The sequence below is a fragment of the Meriones unguiculatus genome, chromosome 12 (assembly GCF_030254825.1).
Source record: "Meriones unguiculatus strain TT.TT164.6M chromosome 12, Bangor_MerUng_6.1, whole genome shotgun sequence".
Lineage (NCBI taxonomy): Eukaryota > Metazoa > Chordata > Mammalia > Rodentia > Muridae > Meriones > Meriones unguiculatus.
The window spans coordinates 26,147,715-26,161,689 of NC_083360.1; the positions used below are offsets into that span (position 1 = coordinate 26,147,715).

The 13,975-nt window shown below is 47.0% G+C and overlaps 1 protein-coding gene across 7 annotated transcripts in view; it reads left to right on the top strand.

Moving 5' to 3' along the window:
* Slc2a9 (solute carrier family 2 member 9) overlaps positions 1–13,975 on the top strand; it is a 147,248-nt gene that overhangs the window by 24,676 nt on the left and 108,597 nt on the right. For all 7 annotated transcript variants that reach the window (XM_060365398.1, XM_060365395.1, XM_060365400.1 and 4 more), the window contains one exon: positions 13,181–13,341. In XM_060365398.1, the coding sequence (XP_060221381.1) occupies positions 13,181–13,341 (161 nt within the window). The remainder of the gene's footprint in view (positions 1–13,180; positions 13,342–13,975) is intronic.

The following is a 13,975-nucleotide window of genomic DNA, read 5'->3' on the forward strand; positions in this document are numbered from 1 at the left end:
GGTGCTACGGAGATGCAGGTTCCATCAGTGCCAAGGCAGATCTGGGTTGTAAAAATCGTGTTAGTGCTGACGTTTGGGCTGATGTCTAAGTTATTACAAAAATGGGTTCTGATGCTAAAGGCTTCTGGGAAAAACAGCACGGTCAGGTGGCTCCTCCAGATATCTGCAGCTTCCTGGGTCTTTTACTTTGTCATTTCAAGATGAGAATCTGACTTATCTGGATTCTTTTCTGAAAAAACAAACAACAAACAAACAAACAAAACAACAACTGGGAATTTGGATTCTTGCTTCATCTGAAAAGTTCACCAGGGCATTCACCCAAGAGGATGGGGCCTTCAACCTGGAAGAGCGTGACATCATTGACCCATGAACCACAGGAATTAGTAATTTAGTCATTCATCCAACAAATATATCCTGAGTACTCATCACATGCTGGATGCCAGTAATCAGGAAGGCAACTTGGAGGAGGTGACCCTTGAGTCCTAGATGGCTGGAAGCATTTCCAATAGTGGCAGAAGCAGAGGCATGGGAACCAAAGCACACAAGACCTGGTGGTAATGAGATGGTGGTGTGTTGATGACAGTGGAGGCATGACTTGCCAGGCCCCAGGAGGAGTGAGGAGAGGGGATGGGAGAAGAGGTGGAAAGCAGAGGAAGCTGGAGTTGAGCCCTGCCTAACGCTGGTGAAGCTCTAGATTCAGTCCCCAGTACTGAGAAAACAAACAGCGAGACCAGGAAAACCAACCCTGCAGACTGAAAACACTTTAAAAGAGAAAAGACAGAAAGGAAAAGAAATAGAGCTCAAGTCTGCTTCGTCTCTGGGCACTAGAGAGATACAGTAGTTCAGGAGGGGAGACCCAAAGGGTTAAGATTTCAACGTGAGAACGTAGTGGTGGAGGGACAGAATTCAATCTGTTATTTACCTTCATTTCATCACAATAAAATAGCTACTTGCTCAAGGTCAGCTAGGAGAAGGCAGTGCTGATATCCAGACCCAAGTCTGTCTGAATTCAACCCATGACCTTTTGAACCCCTGTCAGTGACTACCAGTACCAGCTTTTTTTTTTTTTTTTAATTTAAACATTTGTTTCTGTATACAATGGTCTGTCTGCATATACACCTGCACACCAGAAGAGGGCACCAGGTCTCATTATAGATGGTTGTGAGCCACCATGTGGTTGCTGGGAACTGAACTCAGGACCTCTGGAAGAGCAGCCAGTGCTCTTAACCTCTGAGCCACCTCTCTAGCCCAGTGCGAGGTTCTTCAAGCATGGAGACACTTGGCATGGCAAGCTGAAGGACAGGATGAACATGGAGACAGAAGTGGCTATTCTCTGCTCATAGCTGCTCCAGGGCACACTCTGAGGACGCTGCAGCCTATGACTTGCTGTCACCTACACACTGTCCTCGCCCTTCCTTCCCCCTAGGCTCCCATTGGAAGGAATACATGTGAAAACATGATCCAACAGAGAGACGAATGCTGACTTTATTATTAGTCATAGCAGCACCCCAAAATTTCTCCCAGGAAAGCCTCTTGGTTCATGTCACCCATTTTCCTGTTCTGTCCAAAGGCCTGATGTTTCGTAGTTTTTTAAAACACTTCATGTTGCTTTGTGGGACATTTACTTGGCATCACGGTGTGGCCAGATGCCACAGTAAAAAGATGAATAGATCTCACTGCCACTTCTTGGAGGTTTCCTGACACCACTAGCAGCAACAGACACCCAAGACATTTCTTGGCAAGAAGAGGTGGCTTAAGTGGAGTCATGAGCTTAGGACTGTGGAAGGGTCTGGTTTATTTAGTGAGTTCTGAAGAGACTAGGGTCACTGTTTGGCTCTGGTTAAGGAGGTATAGATGAAGTAAAGCAGAGAGCTGGTCCACTGTGGAAGCTCACCCAGGGATCTCTTTCAGGTCAGACCTCCCTGGAGCTGGAGCCAGCAGGCTTGTAGTGAGATTCTCAGCTCCCCCTCCTCTTCCTCCTCTTCTTCCTTTTCCTCTTCCTCCTCCCAGATTCAGTGGAGCAGAGTGAAACCTCACCTGAACCAGCTGAGGGATGGAATGATATCAGAGAGACCCTGCTCAGTATCCCATGGTCCCTGCATCCATCTTGCCCTGGGGTATGGGTAGGCCTGTTTAATGAGGCTACCAAAGGGCCTGGGAACAGAGAAGACTCTCTGGGGGGGGGGGGACTCTTGTGTAGATAAGAACATGGCAGGAGGTTGGGAAGGAAAAAGCAGTTCAGGGACGGGACGACTTAACGACTTAGATACTAGGACAGAGATGTCCAGAGAGAATGGCAGAGACTGCCACCAGGGGGTGCTATGAGAGAAAAATTGGAGTTGTCCACTAAAACCTTTCACTGAGTCCTGACCCAGTGTCACCAGCTTTATTGATGGGTCAGGCACTTGGAGTCCCGGTGACAAGGCTCAGAAGGAATCCATGCTTCTGTCACGTACCAAGAGGGAGGCAGTGTCTCGCTGCTGGACCAATCCACACACTAGCTGACCCTGTCCCTGACTGTCATCCAGGCCTCATTGTTTTATTTTACTTCTGATATTTGGAAGCCTGGAATACAGACAATGATAGTAATCACACACACACACACACACACACACACACACACACACACACACACACACAAAGAGCTGCTGCTGCCACCGCCCCCATCACCACCACCTTGGACTCTGGTTGTCCTGGCCTCACACACTCCATCTTCATGACCATTCTGCCAGGAGCCTTGGCTAACCTCATTTAATAGAAGGAACTGAAGTCAGGGCAGGCCAGTACGTCTAGATTCGAGGGACGAGCATCTTCCGAAATTCCCCCTTAGTGCCACCACCCTAAGTGAACCCATTTACCATGCTTTCAGCGATTTCCAGAATCTATGTCCTGTCCTAGAGCCCCTCTGGAGAGAGCACCTGTGTGGCTTCATGTTTCCACAGAGGATCTGTGGTCACTTCAAGCCAGTAGATGAGCACAGAGCAGGGTGTGTATGACCCATTGGAGACTCTACCCTAGAAGGATCCCACAGGCCCAGGACAGCTGTTTGACACATGGTAGACTCTACCGTGACTGTAGACTCATCACTGTCTTTAGCCATCAAACCTGTTGTGTGAGGCAGGGGAGGCTTCAATGAGGTAGGAATTGGTGATCATGATGGCTGCCAACAGCTTCTCTCCCAGTTCTGTCTGTAGCCTGGCCCACGGAGCTGTTTTCTAACTAGCTTCTCTGCTTCCACCCTGATCCCATCAGTTTCTCTTCCAGTCAAAGACCAAACAGATATCTGATGAATTTGGGTGCATGTCACACTTAGAAAGCCATGCAGACCTCTGTGGCTGCACAGCCGGGGAGTCTGGCTCCTAGTGTGCTCTCAACACAGGGTGTATTCCTCTTCTGCCTCTTCCATCCATTTGACCCCCATACTGGAACCACCGGCCCTTTGCACTTTCTGTTCCCTTTTTCAGATAGCCTGTGCTTTTTCATTGATTACCTCCTGCCTCTTCTCAAATGTGTGTTACTCTGAGATACCTTCCCCAACCTGCCAATATGGGGACAGCCCTTATCTCATCCTCTCTAGACCTTCGCTCAAATTATTTCCCCTTGTAGTACTTGTAGTATTCACCACCACCTGAGATAGTAAGTTTATCTTTGCTTCTAGTCTCTCTCCACATTTTAAAGTTTAAGCTCCATGAAGACACGGAGTATCTCTGATCTATCTCACTGCTTCTACAGTGCCACCACCTAGAACAAGACCCAACACAAAGCAAGAATCTTCTTTTTTTTTTTCTTTTCTTTTTTTTTTTTTTTTGTGGTTATGAAACAAGTTTCCTGGGCCTCTCTGTTCCAGTCAAAGTGTTATCAATAGTGTGTCTATGTTGAGACTTATGGCCAAACTTTGGGCAGAATGCAGGGAATCTTATGAAAGAAGTGGGAAATAGTAAGATCTGGAGAGGACAGGAGGTCCACAAGGAGAGCAACAGAACCAAAAAATTTGAATTTCCTGAGACTCATACTCCAACCAAGTACCATGCATGGAGATAACCTAGAACCCCTGCACAGATGTAGCCCATGGCAGTTCAGTGTCCAAGTGGATTCCATAGAAATGGGAATAGGGACTGCTTCTGACATGAACTGATTGGCCTGCTCTTTGATCACCAATCCCTGAGGAGAGGAGCAGCCTTACCAGGTCAAAGAGGAAGACAATGCAGCCACTCCTGATGAGACCTAACAGGCTAGGATCAGAAGGAAGAAAAAGAAACCCTCCCCTACCAGTGGACTTGGGGAAGGGCATGTGTGGAGAAGGGGGCGGAAGGGAGGGATTAGGAGGGGATGAGGAAGGGAACTAGAGGGGGGGTACAAAGTAAATAAAGTGTAATTAAAAATAAAATAAAAAATTAAAAAGAAAGGAATTCAGGCACTGCCTCTATTGTGTTCACAGATGACACTCAGAACCAGGACTAATTGTCTGGTGACCTATCTTTTTGTTCTCCTAGGCTGACACGATACAGGAGTTAACACATATTTTTTTTAAAGGCCCAGACCACATATTTGATTCAGTAAGACCATAAGGTTCTTTTTGCAGTTCTTCAACTCTCCTTTATGGTTAGAAAGCAGCCAGAGACAAGATGTAAATGAACAAATAAAACTGTGTGCCAATAAAACTTTATTTACCAAAATAAGTGGTGGGCCAGAAATCATTGGCTGATTCCTGTATTTGAGGTTCTGGGAGAGTGTGGAGGTGCCGGTGGACTTCTGGTGTCTTAGTCTCTGGCAGAAGACTAGCTGGCTGAACAGTGAGTCAGACAGTATGGTTAAAGCTATGTAGTGTCCAACATGGACTGAAGTCTTTTTGTTTTGTTTTGTTGAGACAGAATTTCTCTGTGTAGGCCTGGTTGTCCTGGAATTCACTTTGTAGACCAGGCTGACCTCTAACTCAGAGATCCACGTGCTGCTGCCCCAAAAGTTCTGGGATTAAAGCCATGTGCCACCAGAGTTAGGTTGAGACTGAAGTCTTCTTGTGGTGTTTCTTTCCCAGGATTTCACTTTTTTTGCCACATTATTGGTGATTGCCCAGGTCTGTGTCTTTTTGTTTGTTTGTTTCCAGTAATCAACTCTATCATCTGTCTTTGTCTAGCATCTATTCTTCAACCTATCTACATGTCTGTCAGAAGCCTTTGGGTACCCTTGTAGAACGCTGCAGAGTCTGAGACTAATTTACATGCTAATCGCATGTCTTTGCACATTGCCTAGACTCTCAGGCAGTCATGGAGACTAAAGGTGCTGATTTGGCACATGGAAAATGGCATCAGATACATACTATTTAAGCGTCGACCTTAAGGAGGAGAATGTAGCTCTTCAGGGGGCTGGTTTTGTTAGTACTCCTGGGAGAGTCTGATGACCAGAGCCACAGAGGGAGATATGCCTTGGTTCATGTGGTCTCCCCATGCCTGGAATCATCTGAGAAGCCACAGAGGGCTGAATAGAGACAACTGCAGTAAGCCGTGTGAACTCCACACACAGCTCTCTGGGAGCGGGAATGAGTTTCTGCAATTAAGCAGGCACAGCTGTTGTAGGCTTTATTCTATGCTACACTGAGCCAGGAAAAGCAGAATTGGGCAGAATGACCTCTGTGGTAGCTTCCAAGAAGAGCCACCAAGAAGGACTGCAGTCGAGACAAAGGAGGGTGCAAGCTGAGATGCTCAGTTAGTTGTGGATGTTTGGTTTTGTGAGTCACAGTCTCACAGGCCAGGAAAGCTGATGGAATGGGCATCTCCAAACCCAAGACTTTCCTCCCCATTGCTCCACCTTCTGCCCTCTTTCTTGCTTTCATCTTGTCTTATTTGGTGGTTGTAAAAGCAACAGACTTAGAGAAGAGCCAGAGATGTAACAGCAGAGCCCCTGGCATGAATCGCTTCCATGAGTCGGGACCATGTCTCTTGTTTGTCAACAGACCATGCCAGGATAATAACCCCATGGTTCTAATGAAGGGGGAAGTAAACCGCTGCCCGAGACAGCCTGCTCAGTCATCCCAACAGCCAAAGCTTGGGCTCCTTCCAGAGGCCCCTGGGAAGGCTTCATATAAACCTGCTTTTGACATAGGCTATTTCTTGTGGATCACCCTCCACCTCCACCAGTGTCCTGTTTATATAATGAGCATCCTTCCATGCTCTGGGAAATCTCTGTTGTATTTGTTCGTTTGTTTGTTGTTGTTCTGTTTTGTTTTGTACATCTCTGATTCAGGGCTGTCGCTTCTAATTTGTCTTGAAGAGGCCCCTATGTTATTTAAATTGGGGGCATTGAGTCTCCACTGTGTATGGTTTGGTTTGGGTCAGAACTGGTTGGGCTACACTGGCAGAAAGGGCCTTCTTGATTTGGGTGTTTTAGGCAGCAGAAACCAACGCCCTCCCCTGTTGCGCCTCCTATAGTCTCAGCTTATTAGAGCTGGGAAGCCTTCATCTTTGATCGAGAGCCTTCTTACATCACCAAGGTTCCTGGGGAAATGCCTTCGTTGCCCCAGTTGGGTAAAGACTACAGTGTCACCATTGCTCAAAGGAGCCTTTGCTCATCAGGATGGAGACAGTGGTCACTACCATCAGAGAGCTAGGACGGCTGACCCAGGTAGATGCAAGGTGAGAAAATTTGGAGGGAGAGACACTGCCGGAATGGAGAAAGTCAGACAAATGTAGAAACAGTACTTCTGCTTACTGGGAATGCCTTTGAGATGAAGTGAATACCTACTGTATGCCACTTTGGTGTGGGGAGCCGGGTGATGTGAGATGGCCCTGGTAGCACTTATATCAGAGAGCCCTGGCAAGGCTCTCTTTGTATCCGTTTCCTCCTTCTGCCAGTGTGTTGGTGGTGCTGACTCTTTACAAGCCTCTCAGGGTGCATCTGGCTCTGTTAGGCAACACGTGAGTCCTCTAGACTACCCACAAAGTATTCTGTTTCCACGTGTATTTCTGGCACCCTGAGAGTCTCTGCAGATGAATGCCAGGGTCTTGACTTTAACAGTGTTAATATCACAAACCAGGCTGCAAGGTAATTTGCCTTCCGTTGCCTGGCATTTCCTGCCATCCTTTGGAGGAAGAGAATTTCAGAGTTCAATTTATTGCCAAAGCACAGCCCTAGGGTTTTTAGGCTGGGAGGTAATGCTGAATTATTTATAGATTATTGGACCTCAGAAGCAAATGTGTCTAGACCTTCCTTATTTTACAGATACAGAAATATAATGATATTGATTGTTCCACCACCAGCTCGCTCTCCGCCTGGATTCTTTTATGGGACTCTAAGGACCCAGGGACTGGGCTTTTTATTTCTGTCTTTTAAGTCCACACAGTAAATCCTTGAAGGGGGCAATGACACCAGTTTCAGAACCTAAGTTCAGAGAGGTTAAGTAACACCTTCAGTCACCCAGCAAGTAAGTGGCAAAAACGCAAATGGGGCAAAACAGATGCCAAGGTTCCTGGCCCCAAGAACACTTTCTAGAGACATGGAACTTTTGCAGCACCTGCCACCCCAATGGTCACAAAACAACTCAAAGGTGCAAGCAAGTCTTGGACTCAAGGTGGTCAAGTTTTCATTCGGTCTCTTTTCCTTTACCCATGCTGCCTCTTAGGCATTTCTTTGCAGTTTAAGCTCTAGTATAGCACTCCATATGAGGTTCCTTCTGAAGTTATATCAGCTTATACCAAATGCAGACGCTCCCTCAGCACCCTGCCTTCATCCTTCCTACACCTTGGAATAGCCTTCAAGCTATACCTACCGTGAACACTGCAAGCAGCAAACCACAGCTGCTAATCCACATTTAGACCACATTACAGGACCAAACACACACTTATAGCATGTGGATAAAGCTAGTCCTAGCCAGCCCCTGCCTTGCCCTACAGCCTTTCTCCTGAGCTGGGTCACCCCTCAGGTGGGTCAAGGTGCAACTCCTCCATGTCCACACATGATCTACAGGTTATGCACCCTGTATTCCCTTTGTTTGTAGTTGTCCAGCCTGCACCCAGCCTATCTGCACTTTTGACTTCCCTGATCTAGGTCATGTGGCTGGATTCTATAGTCACAGCATTTCTCGTTCATGTAGTTGTGGTAGACTTGTCTTCACTGGCTCTTGAGATCCCTGAAGATAGAAAGAGGGAGCTTTAGCGTTAGAAGGCAGGTGGAGATCGGATTCCCCAGGTAAGAAAGCAGATGTGTAGAGACAGAAAAAGACACAGGGGTAGGGCTGTAGGGGCAGTGAAAAAGTAAAGCATGGGATGCAGGATGAAGGTGATGCAGAGTTGGCCCAGGGTCTCATGACCACAGTGGCCTGAAGACCATCTTGGGTTGCAGAATGTTTTCTTCAAATGGAAGCTGACAGCTTTCCCCAAAGCACTAGAAGGAAGCATTAGGCAGAAGTCTATATGTCCACTCCCGCTTACCCTCATGCTGTGGCCTGAATCTTGCCCTCTTGAAGCCTCACAACTCTGTGAGTAGTGATGCCACGTGCTTTGTCCATTGGAAACCTATCTGTTGAAACAAATAAGCCCTGCAGCACAGCAGCTCAACTCCACGGCCACTCCTTTTAAAACTCTCGTCACTATCAAAGACAGGTGATCGTAGCCTTCTGCTCCATAAAGCCAGTAGCCCCACCGTTCTCAGTGGCTTTTGAACAACCTGCTGCTTTCTTGGGGGAAGGGCCAACTGACAGGGAAAGGCTCTGAGCATAATGGCATGTGTGAATGAACATGCTCACAGAGTCACTTCCGCTCACACTCCTTTCGTGGCAAGGGCTCTTGCCTGAGCTTCATTCCTGACAACAGCACACTCCAATGCTGTGAGCTCGGGCAAGCCCTTTATGACTCTGTCTCCAATTCCTCACCTTCCCTGAAAGAGAACCAAAAATGCCATCCATATCAGAGGGTTGTGGATGGAGGTGATGATGTCAGGTGTACAGTGCTTAGAAGTCTCCATGGTATGATGAATGGATGCCCGTTTCCTGGTTTGTTTGTTTTTTTTTTTTTTATTATTGTAATTTTCCATGACCATAACAAAGTAGAAGCCCAAATTTAGGACACAAGCATGCACACAGCCACCCTTCTGTCTCAAGCTCAATGAGTCTCAAATTCAATGAATGTCCGTGTGATAAATTAGAAGCAGTCTCATCACCTGACTCCGGGGACCACAGACTGTCATCTGGGCCGTCGCTGGCTTTCCAGCAGGAAGACAAACTATCCCTGGCAGCACTTTGAAAGGCTTCTGGGGAAACTGAGCGGCACGGTGTAGGTAACACAGGCTCTGTGTGGGTCTTCTAGTTTCTAGAGCTTTTATGAGGAAGGTGAGTTCTGTCCCCAAATAGGAAGGAGACTAGTGTTGTATACAGAGACTTCATATGACTAAGCAGTTAATGTTTATTGACGTCTAGCCAGTGACAAAGATATTTCTTCAGAGAGGATGCTCAGAGCTGTTAGGTGAGGCCCCAAGGGTCAGCACGGTGGCAATCCTGATAAGTAGATGGTGTTTTTAGACTGGTTGAAAGGAGAGAGTGGTGAATCCATGGAGACAGAATGGTTTTTCTGAAGCTGCTATTACAAGTACCATGGGCTTGAAAACCAGAACTACGTAGTCTCCTAGCCCTGTAGTCCAAAAGTCTAAGATCAATCTGTTGGCAGAGCTGGCTCCTTTGAGCGATGGGAAGCCTAGTCTGGTCTTTCCAGTAGAGTCATCAACCAGAGCCCAGAAATGCTTTCTCTTGCTACACCTAAATGGAAAAGCACATGGACAGAACTACAATGAGGAGCATCCCACAATTGTGAAAGGATGCAGGCTCGGGATGAGGACAAACTATAGAGGGCAGAGTGAAGCATCAGGAAGCTCCTGCAGTCCGAGGTACTGGGCCAATCGATCTCTCATTCTCTAAGCTCACCACTGCTGTGAGCTACCTTGTAGTTTAGCCATTTAAAGCTGAGGTTTCCTGTTACTTGAAGTCAAGAGCATCCTTAAGTGGCACAGGATGTTGCCAGCTCTGTTGGGCTGCTATTTCTTTGAGACCTGGGATTAGATTTAGTTGATCTTCACGTCCAGCTCAAGGCCCAATGTTCAGTACATGCTTGTTAGATGAATCAATGGGTGATGGCAAATCCATGTCTTGTGTATTAAGGCAGGAAACTTCATCATCAATAGGACACACTCCACTTGCTCACAATGTGTTCCAGCCCTACTCCATGACGTGAGCAAAGAAAGAGGTTGTAGATCTGGGGAGCAGAGGGAATGGAAAGAAGGTTAATATTGCCCAAGGAGAGGATGCCTCCTCTCCATACTTCTTCCCTAGCCTTCAGACCCTTTACATGTGAAACCTGGGGTGTCATGTTTCCCCATCACCTTCTTCAATATCTCCCCTCTCCAAACCTGCATGCAGCCTGTCACCAAGCAAATCCTGTCCATTTTACTCCCAGATTCTGTTTCAAATCCACCATTGTCTGCCCATCCTGGTTTCTTAGTCCAGGCCTCCATGCTATTTAGAGGGCTGCACTGGTCCCAGCACTTCCCTCGGCGAGGCACCTACTCTCCTTTGTACCTCCCTTGGATTTCATTTCCACCCTGTAGCCCGAGAGATCCTGGGAAAATGCAAACATTCCATGCCCACCCCTCGCTCCCAAACCCGCTCCACCCAGAGTAAACTGCAAGGAAGCCACACTCAAGATCAGAATCCTTAAAGCACACAGCCTTCTACCTCAGCCTGCCTGTCTTTTCCCTCGTTGTCCCATTACACCACTGAGTTTCTCTCCTTCTTTGAACACTCAAGCCTTTCCCCACCATGCTGCCTTGTTTGTGTGGGTGTATGGGTGTGTGCTCATGCATGCGTGCATGGGTGTACATCTCTGTGGGTATGCGCGCAGCTGCGTGCACACGTGGGCATGAAGGCCAGAAGTCAACAGCCTACTCAGGTGTTTCTCGGGGTGGTCCATCTTGGTTTTGTTTGTTTTGAGAGTTGTTTCCCCCTGGCTTAGGGAGTGCTGATTCAGCACCCTGCCCTGTTAGGCTGCACACCTGTCTCTGTCTCCACAGTGCTGGGATCACAGATGTGTGCCATTGTGCCAGATTTCTTTCTTAATATGGATTCCTGGGGCAGAACGCTTCAGGATGGTGTGTCATGAGCCGTACTGCATCTCTGCATCTGTACCATGTTGTTTCAACAACTTTCCCTTCGTCTGCCTCCACTGCTATTGTTCTTGTTTGTTTTTTTAAGCTTTAAAGGGACTACCTACGCAGATTCACAAAAGAATATATAAAGCGCAAGCATGTATCTCGTGTGTGAATTCACCCACAGAATAAAGATTGTAAACCTAGAATTTATGTTGCCACCAACTGGGTGATGACTCGCGGTCTTAATGGAGTACTCCTTTCTCACAGCATCCCCCACGAAAGCCAGTGGCCCGGCACTGAAAGATTTTTTTCAGAGTTTGCTACCTGCGTAGAATTCCACCAGCAGATGCTCAGGTCTGCTTCTGCAAATGTTACACATGGAGCCATGGTGTGCTTTTCTTCCCTTCTTGGGATGGGCAGTGTGGTGTAAGAGTCCCTCTCTGTTTGCACGGAGCTATAGTTAGCTCCTGGTTGTTTTTTTGTTTTTTGTTTTTGTTTTGTTCTGTTTTTTTTTTGTTTTGTTTTGTTTTGTTTTTACCATTGGGTTTCCCAATATAATTGTTCTGTAATTTGTTTATCTGTTCTGCTGTGAGCATCTGGGCTGTTTCTTGGAGAGCAGAGTACCATGAACCCAGCCGTTGTTGCACATTAGACCCACCCAGTCCCTGCTCCAGATACAGGGGCAGTGATGAGGACAGAGTGGGCGTCTACATAGATCTCGTTGTGGTTTCATGTGCATTGCTCATGGTACTGATTCTGTTGTTGCCTAATGGGGCATGTGCATGTTTAGGTCTGTTCAGGCTCCTTGAGCATTTTAAATTATATTTGTCTTATTTTTAAAAAATATTTGTATATGTTTGGGTGTTTTGTATGTGTATATATGTGCATATGAACACTACATGCACTACCTGCTGAGGCCGGAAGAACCTGTGAGATCCCTTAGAATCGGAGTTACAGATGGTTGTAAGCTGCCATGCGGGTGCTGGGGATTGAACCTGGGTCCACTGGAAGAGTGGTCTTAGCTCCTGGGCCATCTCTATAGCCATGAATTTGTCTTCTAGTGGATATTTTACAGTTCTTTATGTATCATGATTACGTTTCTGTTGTATATGCATTACAAATATTTAAAACTCAGTCTATGACATATCTTCATTTAAAAATAATTGAATTGCACTGTTTATTTGTATGTGGGGATATGCTATAGTACATGTATGGAGGCCAGAGACAACTTGAGGGGCCCAGTTCTCTCCTTTTACCATGTGGATCCCAGGGATCGAACCTAGATCCTCAGGCTTGGTGGTAAGCACCTTTACCCACTGAGCCACCTCACTAGGCCCCTGTCTTCATTTTTTTGACAGTGTCTCTTGAAGAACAGGAGACTTAAATTTTGATTCACTTTCATGCCTATTGTCTTTTCTTTGCTATTGCACAGTGGCTCTTCTGTTAGAGGTGTGAACTTTACAGCCTGTCCCCAGATCCCTCCCTCATCCCCTCCCAGTCCTACCCTCATGCCCATTCCCCATCTCCCACTCTCCTCCTTCTCAGAGAAGGGGAGGTACCCAAGGGATATCAACCCATCCTGGCATCTCAAGTCACAGCAGAACTAAGCACATCCTCTCCCACTGAGGCCTAGCAGCCCAGCTAGGGGAAAGGGATCCAAAGGCAGGCAACAGAGTCAGAGACAGGCCCTACTCCCATCATTAGGAGACTCATATGTTGACCAAGCTGCACATCTGCTACAGATGTAGGGGGTCTAAGAACTGTGAACTTTTAACACACTTCAAAGTTGTTGTCACTGTATGGTAAAGTCAGAGCTTAGGGCCAGAGCTGTTGACTCCCAAACAAATCATGCTGTCTCTCCAAGCCTCACTTTCCCTTCCTGGACAGTGATGTAAAAGTAAGAGGTCTTCTGTTAGAAGACCCTGGTGAGATAAAGTTCAGAGTTCTGCAAGGTTGCAAGCATGGCGAAACTGCCCTGTAAATATGCTCTTTGCTTTGTGTCCAGCAGTGGGCAGAGCAGAAGGAAATAACTCCTCCTGTTGTTTGTTTCCAGTATATCAAGGCCTTTTACAATGAAACCTGGGTCAGAAGGCATGGACATCCCATAGACCCGGACACCCTGACTCTGCTCTGGTCTGTGACAGTGTCCATATTCGCAATTGGTGGCCTGGTGGGAACACTGATGGTGAAGATAATCGGAAAGTTTCTTGGGAGGTCAGTAGAGGCACTGTTTCTGTTTGGGGGTCCCCTACATAATGATTCTAAGGTGTCTACATCATAATCAGTGTCCCTGTAGGCAACAAGATTCCATAGTTTAACTGGAAAAGCTGTACTGCATAAAGGGCAAGAGGGTAAGAAAGAGGGTGACAGTGTCCAGGAAGATTGGGTGACACAGTGATGAACAAGGCTGAAAGTGTGGAGGGGCTGGGCTGTGTGGATCCCTAGTGAGGGGAGCAGAAAGAAATTCCCTGAATCCTCTGTCCTGCTGCCTTCTAGTCTGCTTCAGGAAAAAACCAAGGTGCCTAGTTGTTTCCATCCAAGAGGACAGAATAGAACACAGAGGGGAGTGCATCTGGGTCTGGGTCTGAAGAACACCCAGCACAGGGCCATAGAGGCTGTTCCACAGAAACATGGCTATATCACCAAGCTATTCAGGATGGCTTCCACTGCATTACTGATGGACACTTAGGGAATTTCAGTTGTTCCCATCACCGATAAGGCTGCAGTAAATTAAGAATCATAAACTCCAAGTTTCAAGGAGGAGAGCTGGTCAGTCAGTATAGCACTTGCTTCATGAGTATTAGGACCTGAGTTCAGATCCCAAGAATCCACGTAAAAGGTCAGGCAT